A 25692-nucleotide genomic window follows, 5' to 3' on the forward strand; every position below is an offset into this window, starting at 1 on the left:
ATTAAGTCATTTGGCTTCAACTTTTGCTTGCACTTTGATTGACAGGACAGCTAATTTTGGGGGCTCTTCCCACTCAGCTACCAATTCCCAAAAATTCAGAGGCAAAGATCCAACAGGTGTCCACCTAAAATGTGGGGGCGAGGTAGGAGCATTCGCAAACACGCAGTGCGCCTGCGCAGGCTTGGGGGCAACGTAAACAAAAGTGCAAGTTGGATTTATGAATGAAAAGCCAGAAAAGCAGATGATGAGGGGCGGCAGTGTCTCTGCATGTGGACCCCTCCTGGTGCTAATGGATTCCTCAGCCGGTTGGGGGAGGATGGCAGCGCCGCTGGCTCTAGTGATTTTGCGCCTTTTGCATGTCCCATGTCCATCTCCATGTGGATGAGTGTGTGTGCGTGCCTGTCTGTTGGTGTCGCTGTTTGTGCCCCATGCTGCGGGATATCCTGCCACAACGCAGTAGCGCCATTCAATCTTCAGGCACGGGCATCGCTCTGCTCCCAATATCGTTTTGGTCTCGGCTTGGCTCAGTTTGCGTTGCGCGCTTGGCGCGTCTCGACGTACATCTGACATTCCGCTCCGGCCCAAAGCGCATCCTTTCCTTCCGAATTCGTTATGTTTTGTTCGATTGGTTTATTTTTGTTGACATTAACAAAAGCTCGGGGCATTCCAGCAACTCAATGGCAGCAAAAACACACAATCGAAAGGAGCATTTTTCGGGAAGATTCCAAGTAATATGTGGAACAAAATCCAAAAACGTATTCAAGTGAAATTAAGTAATTAAAATTGTAAAGCTCTTTTTATGGAACGGAATTCATAAATAGATATAGTTAAATGGAATAAATAAATAAGTAGCATTCAACCCTAAAGTGAAAATGTGATATTGTAACTACATAAATGAATTATATATTAAATTATTAATATGTAATGCTAATTGTATACATTTGACAATTCGTGGCAAAATAAAAGCAATCAGTTATATTTATAAGTTTACTTAAAATACTTCGAACCATTTCAAAGTGCGAAAAGTTTGTTATTTTAATTTTTATTTTTATTTCTAATAAGAAATTCGAAATGTTTAAAAAATAATGCATAAATAACAACAACAAAATAATTAAATAATAAAAGTTAAAACTATTAAAATTACCATTTTATTGAAGTAAATTATTAATATTTAATAATTATTTATTAAACAATTTATTAAAAGGAGTTTATTTAAATTCGAAAGAATTTGCAGAGTGCGAAATAATTTTTAATCAATTCTACCGTGCAAGAAAAACTACTTTTCTCAAAATCTTACATACAAGAATTTATCTAATTTCAATCCATTTAAAAAGAAAAATCGTCACAACGCGGCGTATGCGTAATTATCGAACAAAACAATTAAACTTCCTTCTGTCCAGGGATTTTGTCTAAAGTTTCAAGTGAAAAGCAAATTGCGTAATGAGTTCATCTCTCATTTGAATTCTTGCTTCGCTAATGGAGGAGCCATCCAGGCGTATACGTAATTTTCACTCAATCCGACGGAGACAAAAAGAGAGAGAGAGAGAGAGAGAATCGTCCACTCTGTGCAGCTGTTGGGGGAATCGCATAAAACTTTGATTATAGCAAAACATAAATCCGTTTGTTCTTCGAAACCATTCAAATGCTCGGCTGGCCATCTAATTGAACTGTCAAACTATAATTGCCTCCATCTACATCCTTTGAGCCACATCCTCTGTCCCAGCCATAGCCAAAGCTGTCCCGCCCTCATCTATCGAATGGCAATTAAACTGTCTAAATCAACTTAATTAACTGGGCCTGTACAAATAATACGAAATAAAATGTGTTCCACAACAAAATAAATCAGTTTCTGTCGAACATTTTACGTTTATAAATAAATTTCCAGATACGAACAAACCCCAAATGCACACATTAAAAATCAATTGAACTGTGGTCCATTGGAAAAGGCACACAAGCCACAAATATGGAATCTTTTTATGGCAAGTTCGGGGTAGGGACACTGCAGAAATAGAGTGCAAATAAAATGCAATTATCGCTGATTTAAACGGGCATTAGGGACTTATAAATTTACCATGAGCCCCAATGGTCGCTCATATGCGGGAAGGGAACAATTGTACTCTTGCTGCAGAGAGAGAGAGAGAGACAGAGTGAGAGAGAAAGGGAGAGGGAGAGATGTGTATTCTGGTCACCAGAGGATTTTCTGGTCAACCAGCAGAACGAATTATTAACAAAAACTATTTACTAAGGGAGTTAGCTGATTCGGAATGCCAGATGTGGCTGAATCCCCAAACTCTGGATTTATCACTGGCTGTGGGAATAAACCAGAAGCTGGACAGGACAGGGAGAGCGTAAAATGATTTTACATAAATAAACTCAAAAGGATGGAGATTTTTTCAAAAGTTAATGAACATATTGCCAAATGTTTCAAGCGATAATTTCAAGTGATAATTCTGGGGAGTGTTGGATTACATAAAAAAGTATTCTGTTTCAGCAAATTTAAATGCCATATTCGGCTTTTAATTCTTTCTAAATTAATCTGTGAGGCAAAACCATTCAACTCAAGCAAACATAACTTTTTTTTTGGACCATCTATCATTAAAATATACTTATGATAGAAGCTGCCACACAAAAGCATCTAAACAAAAGTACTACATATGTAGATGTAAATCATTCCAATACACTTTCTTTCCGCTTCATTATTTCTTAGTTTCAAATTCCGACCGCAACATAAGGTGCTGGGCACACAGTTTTTCACAGTATTAGTTTTGGGTTTCTTTGCCTTCTTTGCTTTAAAAGGATCTCAGTTTTTCATCTTTTATTTTTTTCGGCAGCTTGAGATTTTTTTTCGTTGACGCCGCTTCACGTTAAAAAAAAAAATCTCTTAACTAGAAAAAATGCAAAGCACAAAAAGCAGCAGCAGCAGCTGCTGGGGCATCGCACTCTTGAGATTTACATTGTAAAGTGATTCGGCGGTCCTTCTTCCACCGACATAAAGATATATACATATATACATACACAAAGTTGTATATGATACACAGGCTCGCAAAAAACTGCATTTAAATTAATTGAATTTTGTAGATTTTTTTGTTGTAGGGCCTCGAACGAGAGCTGGGGCTGGCCGCCCTTCTATTGCTCTTATTGGATTGGTTTGGGTTTGGGGTTTGGGGACCTGCCAGTTGACCCACAAGTCAAGTTTGCGGCGTGTCTGAGGGCAGCCCCGCCACCCAGAAGTTTACTTAAGCGTCGTCCGAATGCATTTTGTGTGTGTGATTATAGCACGGAGTGGGGTTGGGGGTGGAGGTGGAGGCTGTTGCAACTGCGTTTCTGGCTTTTTCGATTTTCCATGTCTGTTTTTTGCTTTGCAGTGTTGGTTTGCATTTGCGTTCATTAAATTTGCAACTAAGTTGAAACGTTTTTGTTTACTGCTGCTGCTGCTGCTGCTGGCCCCTGTGCTTTGGAGTCTACTGTGCCGACTAAATGGAATTTCTGGAAATTATATATGAGCCTAGGCCTCCCTCAACATTGGTGTGGAGTGGACTGACTATGTTTTCAATAGAATCACATAGATTTCAATTGGTTTACCAAGGATTTTCCCAAAGATTCAATGATTCATTTGAGAATTTTCTAATGATTCGACTCCAAAGTGAGTCTGGTTTATTTTTTGAAATGTTTTCAATGCCGGAATACTTATAATCCAATTCGAAGCTTAGCACTGCTCAAAGCTCTTAAAACTTCAATAATTTTTAAGTCGATTTTTCTGCTAGTTTTGATTCAAAATCGTGCGAGTGGTTACCAATAGAATATAATTACTATTAGCTCGACTCTTCGCGTATCCTTGAACAAGGAAACCCACTTAGCAGAGACAAGTGCAAACATTTGTGCAATATAATGCTCCGGACCCAGTGGCAGACCCAGACCAATGCGATTCAAGTTGCATTTCGCGCTTGCCTAATCCTCGTCAGCTCTCTGTTCGGTAAACATTTCCGCAGAACGTGAGCCAGTTGGGGGCATGGGAACCGGAACAGAATGGAGGGTATGCTGAATGCGGGAGAGTGGATTGCTGAATCCAGCTGGGTAGGAGCGCACGTGCCTGTCTCTCAACTGTGAAATAATTAGAACAATTGCATTGGCCCTAGGCCATAAAGATCGCAGTTGGGGCCAACGTAAACCGCAAAAGCGAATGACATTTTTGAATTGCATTTAATTAAATTGTGATTTTTAATTCTATTTAAGTTAACTAGAAAACTTGTGGCAAGCTCTGGGCAAACCAATTTCCACACGCAAGGCGACACAAAAACGTGAATTCCAATTTCTTATGAAAAGAAACGAAACTGTACAAGACGATTGCTCGCACAACTCATTTGCAGTGTCGGGCAAAGAGCAAATAATAATGCCAGCTGCCGCCACCGACGACTAGCCATATAAACCACCTGCTGCTGGATAGATGCTGCCACAGAATATAGACAGACGAGACGACTCTGTAATGCACGTATAGGCGGCAGATGCCTGCCACATCAACGAACAGAATAACTGAAAGGGCAAGTCGTTGGTTGGGTGGATTCAGGTTAACAAATGCAAGGCGGCACTTGCGAATACCCTTTCATAGTGCACTACGAAGTGCATTAAGCTTATATTCTGGAATAATTATAGAAGAATTAAATATCAATGCGAAAAGAATTTTCTGAGCTCATGAAACTTTAGTCAAAGTTGAAGTTGTGGGAAAACCCTTTATACTCCTCAAGTTGCTAATGAGTTTTCCTGCTTCACCTTGGGCACGAGAACGCACACACATCTAGGCGCTGACTCTTCCATCAAATTACAATCAATCATCGCAAATTGGCTGACAGCCTCATGCTCATACCCTCTGCATACCCTCTTCATGCTATGTGGACACCAACACCAACGCCTCCTAACAATGCATTTCCACCAAAAAGAAAAAAAACAAAATCAAAACGAAATATTCCTTAGACCTAGACCAGCACGCGGAGTAGGATGTTAGCAGGCAGGACTCACGCGACGGGGACGGGTATGAGGATGAGTAGGAAGAAGAGCCGTCAGCAGCCTTCAAAAATTGAGTGCAATTTCGACGACGTTGATGAGAAAATGCGTTGAACGTGCTCAAGTTGTTCTCTCTATTGTCGTGGGTCCACCCAGAGCGGACTGTTCCTCCCACATTTAACTTTAACCCGTTCTTGAACCAGTTAACAAAAGGAGGCGGAATGGCAGCCAGAAATTAGAAGCAAAGCTGCTGACCAGAGCTCGAGGGTTGGGACGGGATGGATGATGTTTGTGCCTCTGTCAGCAATTTGTTCGTTTGACGAAGCTCTAACGTCAGAAACACACAAGGAAAGAGGAGATTTAAGAGAATATCAACGCTAGTATGTGGCTCCTAGTTTAGACTGGAAAATAAGCCAAATGTGTCCGCAATCTGGCTAAGGCTGGTGGAGACATGTTATTCATATGATTATGTACCTGCAGCAGCGCCCGTCGGTTGGTTGTATTTCTGTAGAGGGATCCTCTCGTTCAGTCATTCAGGGCTTCTCATTTTATTTCATGAGAACTTGAACGGATCTTTAGCTAAATGAATTCTCTTGAAGATCCTGCTTCCTGTAACCCATTCCACTTCAGTTTCAAAGGTGCCCTAGCCCCATTCGCATTGTGTTCGAGGACTCAATGCAGTGTGCCCATGTGACAAATCGACTAAAAATAATGGAAATTTCCTTTGGGCCTGGTCGAAGAGCAAGCCAAAACCATAATTAGCAGACACAAGCGTCCAATCAAGTGGCAAGTAGCATTGACGTCGAGGCTGATGCAGATGCACTACCGATAGGAGACTCGAAGGCAATATTCAAGAGGACACAGGGTTGTGGCAGGCCACGGATGGGTAAGGGGAACCCCCTGAATGTATTGAAAATAGGTATCGCAAAACCTGATGCGGATGTGGCTGAAGATGTGGCGGCTGGGTGTCGGCATTGGCCATGCATAAAATTAGGTTAGTGGGTGAGACATAATTAAGTAATGGGGTCGGTTTCTTCTGTTTTTCTTGCATAATTATATTGGATGTCCCGGCCTCGATGCCAGTCCGTCTTGTCAGCATTATGCACCAGTCAGAGCCTTTGACTTTGGCTTCCGCAGCTGACTTTTCATTAACGAATCATCCGGCTAACCGAATGGCCGACTGGTGACTGGTGACTGGTGACTGGCTGACTGGTGACTGCCTGCCGTGCGGATTCCTTGGCTCTTAATAACCTGCCATCAATTGTGGTCAGCGTTCAGGGGAAGATTAATAAGTGCAAGGCTTCCTTTTCCTGCTGGCTGGTGTCCATTAATCGCTGCCCAGAGCCAGACGGGGCAATATTTTAATAAGAGATTGCGCATACGCCGTTCGGTAAAGTGTTGACTGCAGAAATCTGTACCTGCAACTATTCGTTTAAGCCAGCCAAACGATATAGAATCATCTCTGATGACAGCTGATGATAGCTGATAGCTAAAGAATGCCGCTGGCTAATTGGCCAATCAGAAAACTGCCAGCTGCCAAGTGCAAAAAGTCCGAGAAGTTCAAACAATTAAAAAAGAGCCAAGCAGGAGAACGAGCAGCGTTTGCTTGGGACGGGACAAGACAAACGGAATTAATGCCTGCCCGAAAGGATGCTCAGAAATTAAGAAGAAAACGCTCGTCTCGAGTGCAACTTCCGGCTGCATAAATGAGAACAAACACGAGGCCAAGCAGAGCCGAGAAAAAGCCAAGGAAGAGTAGTCCTGTCAGCAGCAGGAGCCAGTTGGAGCGACAAATGTTGGACAAACGGATGTCCAGATTAGGCCACAAGCAGCCAAAGCAACAGAAGACTAAACAATAGTTCCAGCAACAAGCAACAAGCAGCAAGCAAAACCATTCAACAAACAGCAAACAAAAACCGAACAATATGTGCACAACGGCAGCTTCCGGCGAAGGCGATTGCGATGGCGATGCATCCACATCCACATCCACTGACCTCATCAAGAACGGGCTGGGAATGAACCGGGGCAGCGGGGCTACCGGGATCAAAGCCCTCTCCTGGCAAGGACAACATCGCTTAAACTTGCGCATATTTAAACTTTTGATTAGCTGCTGCGTTTTAATGCTCAGCATTTACACAAATGCCTGGCACTTGTCCATCAGTCCCGGCACCGGCTCCGTCTGGGTCATGGCCGGCAGCATCAAGGGACGCGGTGACGCCCATCGCCTGGATGAGCTGGGCTCCCTGGCCCACACTGCCTCCTCCTCATCGTCCTCCTCCTCGCTGAGGTCGGCCTGGCTAACCCAAAGCAATAACCATGCAAATATCTCCGAGCTACTGGACAATCTGCTGCGTGGATATGACAATAGCATACGTCCGGATTTCGGTGGTGAGTACTAGTACTGCTCGTAATATCACCACAAGAGTTAGTGGAAAGAGAAGCAATCTTCCATCAAGAGTGCTGGAGGATGGGATTAGCCATAGATACATACATATATGTATGCAGGTTTTCGATTAATATCCATTCCCAAATGGAACGTGATAAGGTTTCCCGCCATGTACTCGTATTATTAATTCCCTTGCTGTGGCAGACGCTAGCAGAAGAGATTCCATTACCAACTACCATTACCATAAGAGGGAGGGAGCCAAAAATATACATCGGGAATACAGTAATAGCTCTTGATATTAAGAGAACACAGTATGCTAAGAGTACAAAGAGACAGTCAAGAAATACTCTCTTTCTTACCTTTTCCAACACACATAAGAAGCCGAAGATTTCGTGGCCACTGCAGGAGACGAAACGGGACTGTGAGACCACGTAAACGCGCGACAGAAAGAACATACACAAAATGTATCAGGACTGGGAGACTTTTCGAGCACTAACAAATTGCATGCTACAGAATATGTTTATCTTTGTGTGTAGATATGTGCATATATTTATCACTTAATCGCCTTCGCTGATCTACCTTTTTGATGCTCTTGGCTTCTCAGACACATTTTCCATCACGAAAGTTTAGTGACAAAGCACACAATTCCATGTTAATCCATCGCTAAACTACGCAACTACACAAATGCTCCCGTTTTCAAGTCTTTCCGCTTTGCAAGGCTCGAATTTAAAGCAGACTTATAAACGCACGCTTGGACCGTTTGAAAAATAAAAGTGTGAGAGCGGCGCAAAACCGTATGTAATTGCTCGCCCATTTAACATTTGTTTACGTTACTTGTCTTCACACACTCTCCAACTCCAAGAGAGCGAACGTTTTTGCGTTTGTTGAGTGACCACTTGCTGGTACATTTGTGTGAGGGGGAGAGATGCAACTGTGTTGGCACCTGCTTGGAGCGGGGAGAAGGAGACGAGCAGGAACGTATGAAAAGAGAGCACACGCATCTGTACCGTTATCACTTGTGGTCATGCAATGGGAGGTTTTGCATGCGTGTGTCATGTACTCACGTGCCTCGAAATTTTATTCCAATCGTACTCCAGTGTATAAATGTTGAACCGGTGAAGGGGGGAATGTATTTCTACTATTCAGCTGAGCCACTGATCTATCCCTTGTTCTAAGGTACTTTCCCTCCTGAGGGTGATGCCATGTTGTTCCCCCTTTTCGGTAACTTCTTCCCACCATGGGACCATTGCTCCTCCTGTAATCAGCATAGATTTGCAGATTTTCCGCTCAACGGAAGCATTTAATGAAGCGGAAATCGCCCGCCAGCCGACACATCACTCACATAGGACTCCAAGCTGTTGTGGATACCCCTGCTAGATGCTGTCGATGATTGCCTTTGCCTCCCGCCCCTGGGTAAATATTTAGTGTCAAAACCGACAAATATTTGCAGGCAAACATTTGTTATTACGTTTGCTCCTCTCCTTCCTTTCCTCAAGGAATGTCCCAAATTGATAGGCTTTCGAGTCCCCCCAATCTCTCGCCATTTCAATCTGGCAAATGGTCGAAGCAATAAAAATTTAAATATCTCTCTTGGATATTTAATATACTTACTTACCATCCATCCAGATGGCAAAATGGGTAAATGGGTAAATGGTAAATGGCAGGCGGGCGAACGGCACTCAATTGGGAGTGGGGCTGAGCTTAACGCGATTTTGGTTTACGCGGCGAAAATTGTGTTCGCGCTTCGGCTTAAGACCAAATTACATTGTTTTTAACACTTCATTAAGAATGGGCCGTGGGCTGTAGGGGGAGGGACTCCATTCCCCTTCCATGCCATAGCATGGCATATCTGGTCTCTCCCACCGTTTGGTAGCGATTCAAAGGATACGCGGCAATGCACATCCGCTTCCTGCGACGCGTGTGTTTGCCCAGCCAGCCAGCGCAGCAGCAAAGTCATTAAAAACTGTTCGCATAGGCAAAATATAAAAAATCATACAGTATGTGTGTGTTGTACGATCCGGGACCTAAAAAATTGCATATTAGTGCAGAAAAGCGAGATAAAGAGGTGTAGATGTAGGGGCGTGGCAACCCATTCCAGGGTATGGGGTGGTGCGACTGTCTGCCGAGCGGCTTAAGTGTCATTGTTCACACAGAGGCACACACATTAAGCAGTTTCATTTAGTGCCCCACCGACTCATGCGCAATATTACTATGAATATTCATAGTTTTTGTCAAAAAAGAGACATCGTATGCTTGATTTCCCTTTGAACAGCAGAAACAGTTAAGCTAGGGATTTGGGATAAATGATATTTAAGAACTTAATAAATTGTTTATTTATAGGACCACCAGCCACTGTTGAAGTGGACATAATGGTTCGAAGTATGGGACCAATATCAGAAGTTGATATGGTAAGTGGCATCAAACCTTATAATCTATACCTTATTGACCTTTATTCATCCAAAGTCAAGGAGAAAGAGTGAACCGACAACCCGATTGCATTTCTTTACTCTTCTCCTCACAAATCAATTTGCAGCAGCCAACTTCATTCTCCATCCATCAGCTCAGCTTTTCTTCCTCTTTTCTTTCTTGTACAATAACTGATTTTCCCAGTGTGTCTCTCTGTCTCCGTTTCTGTCTTTGTCTCTGTTTCCGTATCCGTCTCCGTTGCAGACCTACTCAATGGATTGTTATTTTCGTCAATCCTGGGTGGATAAACGTCTCGCATTCGAAGGCGCCCAGGACACGCTGGCACTGAGCGTCTCGATGCTGAAGCGGATATGGAAGCCGGATACGTATTTTTACAATGGTAAGCAGAGCTATTTGCACACGATTACCACGCCGAACAAGTTTGTGCGGATCTACCAGAACGGACGCGTCCTGTACTCCAGCCGTCTGACAATTAAAGCCGGCTGCCCCATGAATCTGGCCGACTTTCCCATGGACATACAAAAGTGTCCGCTGAAATTTGGTTCATGTAAGTACGCCGGCACTTCGGCACCCCAATCCCAAAACCCAATTCCTAGAGTGCGCTGCAGTAGTGGTTCAGTGGTGCCGCTGAGATGTATGGACTTTTGTTCCTCATGCATAATTATGCATAATTGCTGCTCCTTGTGCTTTGATGTGATTTGTTCTCGCTGCTTCTTAAGCGCCGTTGTGTTGGCCACTTGTTGGGGGCTTGAGGACAGCGACAAGGACCGCATGGCACATATGGATCACAGCATATGGAGGGGATAAAACTCTTGTGGGTGGGTGGGTGTGTGTGTGGGGGGGGTGGTGGATTACGAGTACGAGAAGGAGAATGAGTATGCTGAATGCCATGACATTGCAATGGATTGAATGGGATTGGTGACAAGAAGTGTAAAGTAAAATGGGTTTGAAATTAACAAAGAAGCGACTGAGCACGAGGCAGTAAAAGAATTACAGATTCAATTTGCATTTAGAATCCATTATCCATTTAGTAACAGAGAATCTTTTCTTAGAATTGTGTTCTTATTTTCGTCTTTTTAATTGAAGAAATGCACAGCAATAAATCCTTCAAGAAACCAGCCTGATGGCAGTCTGAAATTACCATACACATTCTTTGTTAACATTCGCTCAACCTTTGGCTACTCTGTTCTTGCTCCTGACATTTTCATTATCCCATTCTTCCAACAGCAAACAGAGGAAAGACAACATTTTGATGCATTTTCATCACATTTCCTCTGCCATTCATATGCAAAATGGAAAATGTGCAGAAAAAAATATGTGAAGCTAAAAGTCTAATATTTAAATATTTTTGGGCAACAATTTAGGTTGTTCCTCCCAACCAGCGCTGCCCCCTTCCGTACCTTTTGCTAACTGCTTTTCAGAGCTTATCGCAAATGAACAATCCTCTGGGTGCTCCAGCTTCTCCTCCTGCTCCTGTATCTTCCCGCCTTCAAATGTATTATTACTTCCGATTTGTTGTGAATAATGTTGGATGCAGCCAAGAATTCAATTACCCCAAAGGGCGTCAGCCCCTTGCCTTTTCCCGCTTCCAAATGTTGTCTGCCACTTAATGTTGACAATTTCCCATTCGATTGAGTAGCACCAAGAATATGCGAGATACGAGGTGAGGGGTTTGAGGGCTGGGGGCACAGGTAAACCCATTTAAATGGTATGTGGCCCACAGATGGCGCAATGTTTGGCAATTTGTGCATTTTGGAGAAGCAGCAAAATAAAATAACGGTACAAACATACATATGTACATATGTACGTGTGAGAGTGATAGATTTGTGGAGAGTGAAGCGAGAGAATGTATGGCAGATGAGTGAACGAGTGGGAAGCAGGGCACAAAGGAGAGAGTAGGTGTAAAAGCAATAGAGATAGAGGGCCGCGAGGGAGAGGAGCGGGGTGCTGCGAATGATTGAATGGAGGCGTGATTGGATACCAGTGATGCGCAGATTTAGCTGTGACTCGAAAGCTGTTACAGTTACAGTTACTGTGGGGAGATGGAGATATTAGTGACCGGCAGAGATAAAGAAATGCACCTTTGGCAAAGAGTAGCTCCATGAAGTCTTGCTCGTAGAGTCATCCAGTTGCAAGAGGGAATTTGATTCGAAAATGCATTTCCATATTGCATTTAACCATTAATATGAAAATATTTGAAACCCACACACAACAAATACCAAAAAATCACTGATCCCCTGCGGTCACCACTGAGCACTGCCTGCCAGCGCCCATCCCAAACTCCTCTTAATTGTCATTTTGTGCGGAATCACGAATCGAAACAAAACACTTTCCGTAAACAACAACAACAATACAGTTGGCTACACCACGTCCGATGTCATCTATCGGTGGAACAAGGAGCGACCTGCCGTCGCCATAGCGGAGGACATGAAGTTGTCGCAATTCGATTTGGTCGACTGTCCGGCTGGCAATTTGACGGACATTGTGTACAAAGCGGCAGCACCAATGCCGAACCAACGGCCCTTCAGCAACAAGGACGTGCCCCACGCAGGACGCCCCAAGACGACCAGCAAAACGCTCACCACATTCGCGGGACCAGGAGCAAAGAATCAGCATGTGCGCGGCACCGGACTGAAACTGGACAAGGGGGCCTTTGGCACGGGACGTGACGCTATCGGGGCACCGCCAACCACCTCACTGTCTGGGAGCATCACCCTGGAGACGCATCATCCATGTAGGTTCATCGACAAGGGAAGGTGGTCCCAAGTCTAATTGGTGGTCTGATTCTTACAGCGGAATACTCCATGCTGATGGTGAACTTCCATCTGCAGCGGCACATGGGCAACTTCCTCATCCAGGTGTACGGACCCTGCTGCCTGCTGGTGGTGCTCAGCTGGGTCTCCTTCTGGCTGAACCGGGAGGCCACTGCGGATCGGGTCTCGCTGGGCATCACCACGGTGCTGACGATGACCTTCCTCGGACTGGAGGCGCGTACCGACCTGCCCAAGGTGCCGTATCCGACGGCCCTTGACTTCTTCGTGTTCCTCTCGTTCGCCTTCATCTTCGCCACCATCCTGCAGTTCGCCGTGGTCCACTACTTCACGAAGTATGGGTCGGGCGAGTGCTACTTCATCATCGAGGAGCTGGACACGGACTCGCCGGAGTCGGAGGCGGAGGCGGAAGCCCCTCCGACTTTCGGGACAGCACCGAGTCCAAGATCTACGAGGTGATACCCCTGTCCATGTGCACCATCGACATGAATCCCCACTCAGCGGGCAGCAGTCGCTTGGGCATGCTCACCTCCAAGCGTGGCACCACACGCAACCGCCGCCACGTTCCGTGGACTTTCAAGTTCCCGAGCTGCTTCGACTGGCGGCGAAGAAAGCCGCCACACGCGCACTCACACTCGCACTACTCCTCCTCCGACGACGAGGAGGATGACGAGCAAACTCAGCTGCGGGCACACGAAGCGCCCTCCACATCCGCAGCGGCGGCAGCGGCGGCAGCAGCAGCAGCAGCAGCGGAGGCAGCGGCGGTCGCAGCTGCCGCCCAAAGCAGTCCGCCCCATGTGGGCCGTCGACGGATGTCCTACTACCGGCGCGAGGAGATGGAGGCACGCCGCAAGGGCAAACGGACGCCACAGTACAACTCCGTGTCGAAGATCGATCGCGCCTCGCGCATCGTCTTCCCGCTGCTGTTCTTCCTGATCAATGTGTTCTACTGGTACGGCTACCTGTCCAGGAGTGCCCGCATTCTGGCCAATACGCAACCGAGCACCTGATGTTACCTTTTAGCAATTTAGACAGAGTCCTCGAAGAAATCTACAAAGCGATTCACAGGAAGCAGACTCAGTAAGCAAAGAGCTGGAGATGCCTAAAGATGGGTGCCCAAATGGGAAGGATCGACAGGTGGCAGGAGGCAGGAGGCAGGGGGCAGGGGGCAGGAGGCAGGTTAAATATTCAGTTTTTGCTCTTATTCTGATTTGCTACAGAAGAACACACAACGCTTTACAACGATTTCTTTACGCTCTAAATTGCTAAAGTAAAAACCAAACAAAACTAAAACTTACATATCAGAGGACTCTCTATGTGGGCATTAGACATACATCCATACTCGATATATCCTGAGATATATCTGGGTGCTATGTCCTTGCCAAAATCTGTACAGTTAGCCAATAAGTTGCTTCTTAATTTAATTTAATCAGAAGTTATTATTCATCACACACAAGCACAAACCAATTTTAGTTTTAGTTTTAGTTTCACTGTTTAGTTCTCTCTGCCAAAAGAGCTTTCCCCTGAGATGTGGGGATCACACGTGAAGGAGTTGTAGGAAAATTTCTAGGAAATTGCCGTCTCTGCTCTAGAGTCCTGGCAGGTAACACACTTAAAAGAGACGGAGAGTACGGGTACGAGTACTATTTTAATACAAATATGTAAGCCACATTGTTCACTGTTAAGCCAGATCAAATATATGTACAATATATAAGATATATCTAGAAGATATCTAATAGGTAAGAAGGTGTTACTTGCCAGCAGATAATGTATGTACAATTATTTGTAAAATATGTGAACAGATGCCATATACATAATAAATGTCGAGAGTATTGAAGTTGATTTCGAGTCAATAGGATGTTTTCATTATCCTGCCTGGGTGGACTAACAGAACAACTTCCATAAGGTTCTCAAGTAGGAAGCAAACTATTAGACTGAATGCTGGTTGTCCCGATCCCACAAGTAGGCCACAAGTTCTCGATGATATCAAGATCAAAGCTAATGCAACAGAAAAAGAAGGTTGCAACGAGGCGGATGGATCTCCCTTTGGAAATGAAAATTAAGATCCACCATTATGACACATGATTTGCCGCATCGGGCTATAACTTAGGGCTATGTATAACCAATGAAAAGCGCATAGAAAAGCTCTGTTAAAAAGTCGTTAACATTTGTCTTTTATGTTAAGCATATTCTATTATTTTGAGCAAGAAATCTCCGACTTAACAATCAATTCTGAGCAAAACGTCGAACACTAACGAATCTCATAAATAAATAACATTTGAGCACAACTCGCATTTACAGCAGACAAAATGGCAAACATTGGCCGTTTTGTGGATAGAAATGCCGATATTCGGGCAGCTGGATTGACTATCTCGTATGGGGACCTGGTGAGCGCCCAGGACTGCCTGTCCTTTGCACACCCTGCCGAATTGGGCGAGCAGCTGATGCGGCAGGAGTGCAGGCGTAGTGTGCCCAAGCCAGTTGGACCTCGTACTCCCATTATTCCCAGTAATAATATGGACAATATATTCTCCAGCGGCGAAGAAAAGTCCCACTTCCTGTCGTTCAAGCAGATGCTCTATGAGGATATTTATTCGAGGCGGAGCAAATTGGGACGCACAAGGCCGGCACATTCGACGCCGGAGAGTGTGACAAATGATAGCCAGACCTTTGGCTGTTCATCAACATCTTCGGAGTCCCTCTACCCGATTATATTGCCACCAAAGTCAGCCGAGCAGGTCAACCAGGAGTACAACGAGTCTCACGATAAGCGCATCATTAGCCACAATCATTATTTCCCCTCAGAGAAAATCAATCGCAAGTGGGTGCATGAATAGCCTTAATTTTATACCAACTATTAAAGCCCTCCTTTCCACACTAGCTATACACATCCCTTCGATCGGAGCAACACTTTTGGGCAGTACTTGGGCGTCGATGCGAATGGATCGTTGATGAAGCGTTGCTTAAAGCTGAATGATGGTCCCGAAGTCATTCTCAGCAAGCGACATCAAGACTTTATTGAACGCCACAGTGGAACCTTTGGCAAAAAGTTTAAGTGAGTCTTTAAATTGATTTATACACTCTGCCATGGAATTTTCTCCTCAACTTATAGATACCTGTATGAGGTGCCCGCAGATATGAGCCATGGCGTGACATATCCATTCGAGTGTGATACCCGCATGTTGTTTGAGAACACCTCGCCCTGCGTGAGCACCGACAAATTGAGGGATGCCCTGAAGTATCTGATCACTTGGCGTCGGGGGCTGCACCATAAGCGAACCGATTTCCATATGCATGATCTGACAGTACTGCTGGAGATGAGCGACAAGCAGCACACGGGCCAGCTGCCCCTGTCCAAGATCATTGATGTACTGCACCGGCTTCAAGTTAAGGTGGATGCCCACAAGATGCGTACCGCTTTGGCGCACTTCCCTCAGATAATCATCGACGAGGGCTGTGCCACAGAGCGTGTCGACTACGAAAAGTTCTGCAGATTGATTGGCCAACAGGTGCCACTTCCCATGACGGACAGCAGCTCTTCCTTTCCGGCTAAGCTGTACAGCATGGATACCACCTATCGCATGCTCTGTGCCGATCGCCATAAGAAGCCCGACGAAGGTAGAGTGGAAAAGAAGAGAGTCTTGACGCCGCAGGAACAAGATTTAGAGAACAAACGGGTAAAGGATCTTCTAGCCCCTGAGTTGGGCACTATTTCCGGCCTGGTGGCGAGCGATTTCAGTTGTGCTCGACCCAAGAAGCAGATGGAGCAAATCTTCAAGAAAATCATTACCAAAGAAGACTTCGAAATGGCGTGGCAGAGTCTGATGGCAGAGCACAAGCATCCTGAAGGAATGGCCTCCGTTAATCAGTTTCAAACAGAGTTGAAAAGGAGAGAGACTAATGCTGACAGGAACATCTGAATACACGATTCAGGTTTAAGGTTAACAACAACTATAAAGAAAAAAAAATGTTACGTCTTTAATGTCACATAATTATGATTTAAATATATAAATATATTTTCTCACTGTCAAAATGAGCGATTAAAATTTAAATTGATTCCCTCCGAGAAAATGGGTAAGCACGCCCATATTTAAATTCAATTTACGACACTGGAATATTTATTTAAAATTACTTATTCAATGCAAATATTAAACACTCATTCAATTTCTTTCATTTACAATTTTACAAAATAATTCAATTGTCATTGAATTTTATATCTGGGCCTGGAGATAACGTGTAGGTGGGTAGCGTTCGAAGTGATTAAAGTACCAAATAATAGCAAACACTTATTACTTATTCCCTTTGAACCCAAAACTAAAGGTTGGGTGAGTTATCTCTTCCATTAATGTATGCATGTACATATCCTGATAAAATATATTCAACATAAAACACGTGTTCTCTGTGATCATTTAATAAGCTGATTTGACATCGGTTTGATAGCTGATAAAATATGGTTTATGGCCTCGTGCCTTTCTACATACGAATGCGACACGTTTTGCCTATAGAAATTGCAGTAGGTCACCCAGTTTGGGTAGATAAAAATCTGGCTGGGGCAGATGGCCGTTCCGCTGCAGGATATCCAGTGGAAAGCTGCCAGTCCCGACCAGCAGTGATTGCATGCCACAGTTTCTGGCAAAGGCGATATCCATTTTCGGGCTGAAATGAGAAAACAGCAACACATTAGACACTGAATAGACGCGGTAATCCTGCTTACCAATCGCCTATCATCAGCGTGCGTTGCGGCCGCAGGGCGCCGGACTGAATCAATGGTTCAAGGACGACAGGATTTGGCTTTCCCATTTCCAAGGCCTCACGGCCCGCACACGCCTCGATGCCAGCCACAAAGGCGGCGGTGCCGGGAATGCAGACGGTGGGATACTTGTGCACAGCATCTCTGTTGGTAACCAGAAAGGCAGAGTTCTCGTTGCGGCAGAGGATGTGACAGGCACGGGCCATTTTGCAGTAGCTAAAGTGTTCATCCCAGCCCACCACAACGGCACCCACATTGTCGGCCGCCTCGGGCTTGGTAAGCTCTCGCATTGCAAAGTCCTGCCATTTGTCGCCCTTGCCCAACGGCTCCTCCGCCCCGGCCCCGTAGCTGTCGATGCCGTTTTCCCTTAGCTCCCTGCCAATGGCTGCATTGCCCACCACATAGACCTTGTGTTTGCTGCTGTCGAAGTCTGGAAGCTGCTTCAGATGATCCACAATGGTGGCCGTGGGCGAAATGATGTGCTGGTCATTTGGCACTTGGAAGCCCAGCCGCTGAGCCCGCCCGAACAGTTCACTTCGTGTTTTCAGTCCATTGTTGGTGATCAGATAGACACGTTTTCCGTGATGATTCTGCAGGGCATTCAACACAGCCGCTGCACCCTCGATTTCCGTATCATCCTGCCATATGGTGCCTGTGTGGGGTGGGATGATTGAGCTTGTAATTCGAAACCCCAACGGTCTGAACAGTCGCATGTATCGATAGCGATAACAAAGTTTGACATGTCGCTTGACATGCTCTCCCGCTCTTTCTCTTGAAAAATTACACTCACCGTCGCCGTCGCTGAGAACCGTATCAAAGCTGCGAAGCCACTCGCTCACCTGCTGCCCGGGCAGGTCCAACAATTTGATAGTAGTGCCACCCTCCATCATTTCTGTAACTGTAACCGCTCACGAAACTGTTTGCGACTCGACTAAATGCACGGTGCGGCCGAGAGATTGCCATACGCAATGCCTGCCATCTCGCTCTGGCCCCAAGGAGCTACACTGCGCTTGCTCGGGCATATCGGCTGGGGACTGTTGCTTGTCGGGCGTGTTTAAATATTTTATTTGGTAGGATAAATTGTACTATTAATTTCTGTTCGTTTGTAGATAGTTCCTGTCTATGTTTGATAAATGTAGAGGCGCTGCGTCATCGTGAATATGCGAATACATACATACAGTCATAAATATGTACACAAGTACACACACACACACTAGATGTTGAAGTAGTAAAATTAGTAGCTCCCACCCGTCTGGCTGTTCACAATGGCTGGCAGTAGATCCCCCAGCTTGGGCAGGTACACGTCAGGTATGAGCTTCTTGTCCTCTGGATCTTTAGTCTTCCTCCACTGGTCTACATCGCTCAGATGATGTATTCCAGAGCCCACGAGCAGTGTCTGGAAGCCGCAGTTGAATCCCAGTAAAATGTCCGTGTTGGCTCGGTCGCCAATCATCAGGGTTCTGGCTGGATCAATCTTCTTGGGATTCAACAGCGACTCGCAAATGGCAGGATTGGGCTTACCAATCACTGTCGGTGTACGCTCCGAGCAGGTCTGGATGGCCTTTACAAAGCTGCCACTCCCAGGCACCACCATGTTGGGCATGGGAAAGCGTTCGTCCGTATTGGTGGCAACGAACAAGCACTTGGGATCGTTTAGGTACGAGGCCGCCTTCATCATTTTGGGAAAGCTAAAGTGCTCGTCAAAGCCGACCACTACGGCTCCTATGTCCGTGTCCAGTTTTAAATGCTGCGCCATAAACTCGTCCAGCGGGCCCTGCATGGGGTCCGGCCCACACTGCGTGTGCTTGATGCCAACCTTATCCAGCTCCTGTGTAATCCCTTCGCTGCCAATAACGTACACTCGCTTATCGAACTTGCGCTGCTTCAGGTAAGCCGCCGTGGCATGGGCAGTGGATATGATGCCCTCTTCGGTGATGCGAAAGCCCAGTTCCAGGCCTTTCTTCAGCAACTCGGCACGCGTCTTCGTTGAGTTGTTTGTGCAGAAATATATTTTCTTGCCCATGGCCTTGAACTGATTCATGACATCAACGGAACCTTCCAAGGCATTGCCATAGATCCACAAGACTCCTGAAGCAAACAAAATAGTTGATTAATGTAGAGTATTTACAAGTCGACGTGGCCGCTTCCACGCGCTCTCTCTCTCTCTCTCCCCTTTGACATTGACATTCGCACAGTCAAGTTAAATTCGCACGCTACGGACTCGGGGCAACTTTGATGACGTACAGGGGCAGGCAGATGCTGGCCATTTAATATATTACGCAACTCCTTCCCATGGAAAACCTTGCTTCATTCATAATTCACATCCTCCGCCCAAAAAAACTCACCGTCACAATCTGTAATAACTGTATCGAAGCTTGCCAGCCACTCGGTCACCTTGGAGTTCGAGAGTTCCAGGAGATTTGTGCATGTCTGCTTGTATGTGGACATGTTGCTGATGGTGCTTGAAATGTGGGCTGACTGGACTGGGCTGGACGAGTTGTGTGTTAAACGATAAAAACCTCTAACTAACTTGAATACATCACTTAAAATTTATTAATTGGTACTTCGACTAGGAACTAACGCTCTCCCTCTCTCTCTCTCTCTGAGAAACCAAGCAGCTGTTCGGGCATGTTACAGCAATGGTTATCAATGTTAACGAAAAATGTGCCTGTTGACGCGCTTTGAACCACTGTAACATAACAGCACTGCGGCCTGTTAACACAACAGCGCCTGTTAACAATAAAGAAAGAAAAACAGCAGGAGTGTAACCAAGCAAACAATAAGTCAACAATCTAACACTAACAACTCTTTTTGAGTTCAAAATTTTCAGTAACTTTTTATAATATTCAACACACAAAACTGAAGTACCTGGTCAATGCGGACTCAATCTCTGCGGCCAACCAATTTCGCTGTAGCGATTAAATATAAAAAAAAGAAAGAAAAACAAACAAAATCTTTATTGTTTATTTATTGACGGAGCATTCGCGTGCGTAATTTGAGCCGTTACGTTATCTGAGGGTCTGGGCCGCAACGGATTCAAGTTCAACCGGGCCGGCGAGACGACTTTCCGAGAAGCAATTGGACCCCTACATTCCTCACAATGGTGCGTCATATCCGCGGAGGTACCAACCACCAGAGTGCTGTGGACCCATACTCCTGCATTCCAAGAAACGATGAAGGCCATCAGAAACCCCAATGAAGACGACACTGAGCGTTTAATTGTTTGATTGTTTATTGTATTAGGCGTCTATTTGTTAAAATTAATTACTTATAGTACAGGCATTCAATGTTGAATCTCAGCTTTTTCTTTTCTTTCTTTTGTGTTTTTTATAAAATTGCTGGAAGAACAAACCATTGCAAAGTAGATTTGAAATACTGACCCTAAACAATATCTGTGTGTAAATCGTTAAGCAAAATGTTCAATAAGAGCTGGGGTGGGGTGGAGGTGGGGATTGGGTGTAGAGCTGGAATCGAGAGCGGAAACGTTTTGCGTGCGATTTGTACCATAACTTGCATTTAAATAAATCTCATTAAGCTAGCGCGAAAACGAACGAAAATTGTTGGCTAATTAAAAAAAATAAACTATTTTACAATAATCATATGCATAAATTAAAACCTAGTCACGAAACATTATAGAGAAGATTGCATTTAGAGTGCGCTGCAAGGAGGACACCTGGACACATGGATTTCTAGAGAAGCGCAAGCTGCCCTTCAGGCACGGTCGATCCTGAAGCGATGCATCTCTGGATTGGATTGGTCTGTGTGCTCGTGATATTTTGTTTGTTTTGTTTTTCCATCTGTGGGAGTCTGATGAGAGGTAATGAGCCAAAGTCTATTTTACTAAAGGATCCTGCCTAAAACTGTGACATTAGTAAGCTACCACCGCCACCCCCACTGCCTGCGCCGCCACCTCCTCCGCCAGGGCCACCGCCAACTCCCAGGACCGAGCCCAGAAGGCCTCCGCTGGTCATTTGCTGCTGCTGCATAGGCATCTGTTGCTGCTGCATTTGCATTGATGAGGAGAAGTTGTTCATGCCGACGACGCCAGGACCCATGCTGGCGCCCAGATTGGACATTCCTGGTCCGGGGCCAGGTCCAGGGCCACCGCTCAGTGATCCCAAACCGGTGGCGCCCATTATTCCGCCTCCAGTAGAATTTCCCAGACCAGCACCACCGGGCAGCAGGCCGACTCCAGGCTCTGGACTTTGATTTTTCTTTTTGCGCTTCTTCTCCTTTTTCCGCTTCTTGCGCTCCTTGTCATCCTCGTGCCGCTTCTGCTTCTTGTGCTTTTTTTCGTAAGTCTCCAGGCCCGCAGAATCTGAAACCTCGCTCGATAAGACGTGCCCCGGCCACAGAAATCAGAGTAGCACTCACCCAGTAGCGTCGACTCCTGTCCAGTGGTCACGCCATCTTTGTGTTTGTGCTTTTTGTGCTTGTTTTTATGTTTTCGCGCAGGTGTGACATATGTGGTACGATACTGCTCCGGAAGCTGGAAATTGTTCGAAGATACACCACATCCAAATTAAGTAAATGCAAACGAAGTTTGTACAAAGTAAAGACACTTACTGGTCCGGGATGCAAACGGAAGCCGGCCAACTGCACTGCAGTCAGCGGAAGGAGCTCCTTGCCACCGATGGGCGGCTTTTCGATAACGCTCCGCAGCGTACTGTTTTCGACGGGATGCGTGATGAGGTCATTGATGCCAGGGATGTTTTGCAGAAAGGAAGACAGCGATTCTTTAAACTTTTTCTCCTTGAATTTGGTCAGCGTGTGGTGCAGACCGTATTCAGTCATGAGATCCTTGTCACCTGTCAGCTCCGCCTTCGCAGGCGGCTCTTTCATCGAGTAGAAGGGACCCGTGTGTATGATCGTCGGTGTTTTGCCCAATGAAATTGTTGTCTTCAGCGTCCCTGATGAATCCTGGCGGGCCACCACCGGTGAGCGTCCGCCGTGGGGCGACGATCTGGGTGAGTCCATCATTATGTTGCCGTAGTTGTTCATAATTTCGGCAGTCACTACACAGCGCAACAGAGGCAGGCGGCAGGTAGCAGCACAAGCCACAAGAGCTGACTGTGGCAGCAACAACAATAAGGCCAGAAGGTCTCTCCTCGGTCTCGCCTGGCAAGCAACTTTCGCAACGCGCTTGCAGGCAACGCCTCCCAAACAAATTCTACCGAATATATAACCTCGCCTCAATACACTCGGCCAAATACGTGTAGATATAAATAAGCTATTAGTTTTCAGGTTTTATGGCGTTTTTTAACAGATTTGACGAACAACTCTCGCCATCTTGTTGTGTTCGCGTTCGAGTGTGACCGCATTGCGAAAACCTAAGAATGTGCGAAAAATGCCGCTGGAAAATTCGTGAAAATACCAAAAAGGTGTGCAGAAATACCAGAAATTAAAACGAATTTCAGGGGTGCATATGATAGTATGTCGAAGGTTATAATCTTAAATTTTTTAGTGTATGTGAAATGGAAGGTAATGTTTTAGAATATAAGAAATACAAGAAATTCTTAGATCAAAAAGCCAAGAAAAGCTCCTTTGCTTCCTGATTTGAATAAAAAATCAAATACAATTTTGTGAAGTATATGCTCATAAGGTATAAAATCAAATAAAAAGGAGTATTTATTACACCACCCGACACGATTTTTCAGCGTCGATCCAGACCAACTTTTTATGAAAGATATGAGACTTAGAAATAATAATAATATTATTATATTTTTAATATTTATAATATAATATTTACTATTTTTCAAACGGTAAGCTAAAACCACAAATTGGATTAAATTATTGTACATCAAAATCGAGCAAATATGATTTAAGACTACGGTATATTTACGGTATATTGTGAAAATGAAAAAGTATACTTCGGGCCCTGACGGTATATCGATAATTTCGCGGTCACACTGCACAGACCCAAAACACATAAATTAGTCAGAAATACACTTCAAATTAGTGACTGTGTTTTAATTTTAATACGAACACCTAGTTAAACCCACGAAACAAGTCCCCCAGCCATGCAGTCGACGCTACGACAAGTTGTCTCGGCGGTAGCCAAGGTACGGATCCTACCATTCCTGTTCCCCCAAAGTTATGCAATCTAACCTATATACGGTGGGCCGAAGACTGGTTGAAATACACAAACTATGCTTAGATATGCGTGCGCAGTGCATCTGCAGGTGACTGCAATGACCACAGCATTGGCGTCCCAATCTCCGCTTGCTGAGATTGCAACTTTGTCGAATGGGCCAATAATCAGCTGATACGAGGCTAGAGATTAGCGCACAGCGGTCAGGGTAGTGCCGATGAGAGCGCAGTGCGTGCGATTGGCGTGATAAAAGGCAAATCATGCTGCTTGTGGCTGCTTATCGGCACAGACCTACCTCCAACCACCGACAACTGTGACGATCACGAGCAATATAATCTAATTATCTGTCTTTTCAGACTCCTCTGCGGTCCAATGCCGCCATTCTGGGAGCTCTGAACGCCCGCTACTACTCCGCGACACATGAAGCCGACGTTGTGGTGATTGGCTCTGGCCCAGGCGGCTATGTGGCTGCCATTAAGGCAGCCCAGATGGGAATGACGACTGTCAGCGTCGAGAAGGAGGCCACACTGGGGGGAACTTGTCTGAACGTGGGATGCATTCCCTCCAAGGCGCTGCTGAACAACTCCCACTACTATCACATGGCCCACTCTGGTGATCTGGCCAATCGCGGCATCAACTGCGGAGAGGTGTCCCTCGATCTCGAGAAACTGATGGGGCAGAAAACGAATGCGGTCACAGCTCTGACTGGCGGCATCGCGATGCTCTTCAAGAAGAACAAAGTCACACAGCTGACGGGCTTTGGCACCATTACCGGGCCCAACGAGGTGCAGGTGAAGAAGTCCGATGGCACCACAGACACTATCAAGGCCAAGAACATTTTGATAGCCACCGGCTCCGAGGTCACGCCCTTCCCCGGCATCACGGTAAGTGCAAAATTCGGACGGACAGCATTTTTCCTGCAAAGCTAAAGTTCAAAATTTATTCCAGATCGACGAAGAGGTTATTGTGAGCAGCACTGGAGCCCTGAAGTTGGCCAAGGTGCCCAAGCATCTTGTTGTGATCGGTGCCGGAGTCATTGGGCTGGAGTTGGGATCAGTGTGGTCGCGCCTTGGCGCTGAGGTCACTGCCGTTGAGTTCATGGACACCATTGGCGGCGTGGGCATTGACAACGAGGTCTCCAAGACCTTCCAGAAGGTGCTCGTCAAGCAGGGACTCAAGTTCAAGCTGGGCACCAAGGTCACGGGCGCCACCCGCAGCGGCGACAACGTCACCGTCTCCGTGGAGAATGCCAAGTCTGGCGAGAAGGAGGATATAGAGTGCGATGCTCTGCTGGTCAGTGTGGGACGTCGCCCCTACACCGAGGGACTGGGACTGGAGTCAGTGGGCATTGTCAAGGATGATCGCGGACGCATTCCCGTGAATGCCACCTTCCAGACGGTGGTGCCCAGCATCTACGCCATCGGCGATTGCATTCACGGACCTATGTTGGCCCACAAGGCTGAGGACGAGGGTCTGATCACCATCGAGGGCATCAATGGCGGCCACGTGCACATCGACTACAACTGCGTGCCCAGCGTTGTGTACACCCATCCCGAGGTGGCGTGGGTCGGCAAGTCCGAGGAGAACTTGAAGCAAGAGGGTGTGGCCTACAAAGTGGGCAAGTTCCCATTCCTGGCCAACTCGCGTGCCAAGACCAACAACGAGACCGACGGCTTTGTCAAGGTCTTGGCCGATAAGGCAACGGATCGCGTGCTGGGCACGCACATCATTGGACCCGCTGCCGGTGAGCTGATCAATGAGGCTGTCCTAGCCATGGAGTATGGAGCGTCTGCCGAGGATATTGCCCGTGTCTGCCATGCGCATCCAGTAAGTGAAGCTCCCATCGCGAGGCGTGACAATCCGACTGAACTTTTCTCTGCTTTCCTTTCAGACCTGCTCCGAAGCGTTGCGTGAGGCCAATGTGGCGGCCGCCTTTGGCAAGCCCATCAACTTCTAAGGCCAATTCCTCATCCCACAGCTTGAAGGTGGAAGAACTGCACTGCGTTTGGGAACAACAAAGCCCGACCTTATTCGAAAGCTATTTGAAAGAACCGAAAGTCTCCGCCTATCTGTAATTCTCAATGTTGTAAAAGTAAAATGGAAACCATAAATATTGAAATTGCGCACAGCGTTTTATGCACACCCCCATATATGCAATGTAATGTGTAATATGTGTATTAAGTTTAGAATAAACACAGTTTGAAAACTCGATAGATTGCGCCCATCTTTTACAATCGTTTGTTATCGGTGGCAGGTGGCAGCCTAGCTG

At 45.9% G+C, this 25692-nt stretch overlaps 6 protein-coding genes across 6 annotated transcripts; 3 read left to right on the forward strand and 3 right to left on the reverse strand.

Moving 5' to 3' along the window:
- Positions 1 to 6253: 6253 nt before the first annotated feature.
- LOC117894877 (gamma-aminobutyric acid receptor alpha-like) lies at positions 6254 to 13741 on the forward strand. The gene is given in 6 exon segments (XM_034802144.1): positions 6254 to 7386; positions 9725 to 9792; positions 10055 to 10358; positions 12168 to 12545; positions 12605 to 12990; positions 12993 to 13741. Coding segments are annotated over 6 exon segments (2199 nt in total). The 5' UTR covers positions 6254 to 6923; the 3' UTR covers positions 13593 to 13741.
- A 1070-nt stretch (positions 13742 to 14811) lies between these two features.
- LOC117893633 lies at positions 14812 to 16517 on the forward strand. The gene is made up of 3 exons (XM_034800319.1): positions 14812 to 15403; positions 15464 to 15637; positions 15695 to 16517. Exons 1-3 carry the CDS (start codon positions 14892 to 14894, stop codon positions 16500 to 16502), a joined length of 1494 nt encoding a protein of 497 aa, XP_034656210.1. The 5' UTR covers positions 14812 to 14891; the 3' UTR covers positions 16503 to 16517.
- A 468-nt stretch (positions 16518 to 16985) lies between these two features.
- Positions 16986 to 18282, reverse strand: LOC117893598 (pyridoxal phosphate phosphatase). The gene is made up of 3 exons (XM_034800272.1): positions 18123 to 18282; positions 17297 to 17984; positions 16986 to 17238 (listed from the first exon to the last, which is right to left on the reverse strand). Exons 1-3 carry the CDS (start codon positions 18220 to 18222, stop codon positions 17082 to 17084), a joined length of 945 nt encoding a protein of 314 aa, XP_034656163.1. The 5' UTR covers positions 18223 to 18282; the 3' UTR covers positions 16986 to 17081.
- A 95-nt stretch (positions 18283 to 18377) lies between these two features.
- Positions 18378 to 19939, reverse strand: LOC117893597 (glycerol-3-phosphate phosphatase). Its single transcript, XM_034800271.1, has 2 exons — positions 19678 to 19939; positions 18378 to 19420 (listed from the first exon to the last, which is right to left on the reverse strand). Exons 1-2 carry the CDS (start codon positions 19778 to 19780, stop codon positions 18567 to 18569), a joined length of 957 nt encoding a protein of 318 aa, XP_034656162.1. The 5' UTR covers positions 19781 to 19939; the 3' UTR covers positions 18378 to 18566.
- Positions 19940 to 20626: 687 nt separating this feature from the next.
- LOC117893596 (mediator of RNA polymerase II transcription subunit 19) lies at positions 20627 to 22641 on the reverse strand. The gene is made up of 3 exons (XM_034800270.1): positions 21899 to 22641; positions 21707 to 21821; positions 20627 to 21650 (listed from the first exon to the last, which is right to left on the reverse strand). Exons 1-3 carry the CDS (start codon positions 22331 to 22333, stop codon positions 21187 to 21189), a joined length of 1014 nt encoding a protein of 337 aa, XP_034656161.1. The 5' UTR covers positions 22334 to 22641; the 3' UTR covers positions 20627 to 21186.
- Positions 22642 to 23230: 589 nt separating this feature from the next.
- On the forward strand, positions 23231 to 25563 carry LOC117892900 (dihydrolipoyl dehydrogenase, mitochondrial). Its single transcript, XM_034799200.1, has 4 exons — positions 23231 to 23394; positions 23780 to 24307; positions 24372 to 25250; positions 25315 to 25563. The coding sequence occupies exons 1-4, from the start codon at positions 23353 to 23355 to the stop codon at positions 25378 to 25380; spliced, it is 1515 nt and encodes a 504-aa protein (XP_034655091.1). The 5' UTR covers positions 23231 to 23352; the 3' UTR covers positions 25381 to 25563.
- Positions 25564 to 25692: the final 129 nt, after the last annotated feature.

Source organism: Drosophila subobscura, chromosome J (assembly GCF_008121235.1).
Source record: "Drosophila subobscura isolate 14011-0131.10 chromosome J, UCBerk_Dsub_1.0, whole genome shotgun sequence".
In the NCBI taxonomy this organism is placed as follows: Eukaryota; Metazoa; Arthropoda; class Insecta; order Diptera; family Drosophilidae; genus Drosophila; species Drosophila subobscura.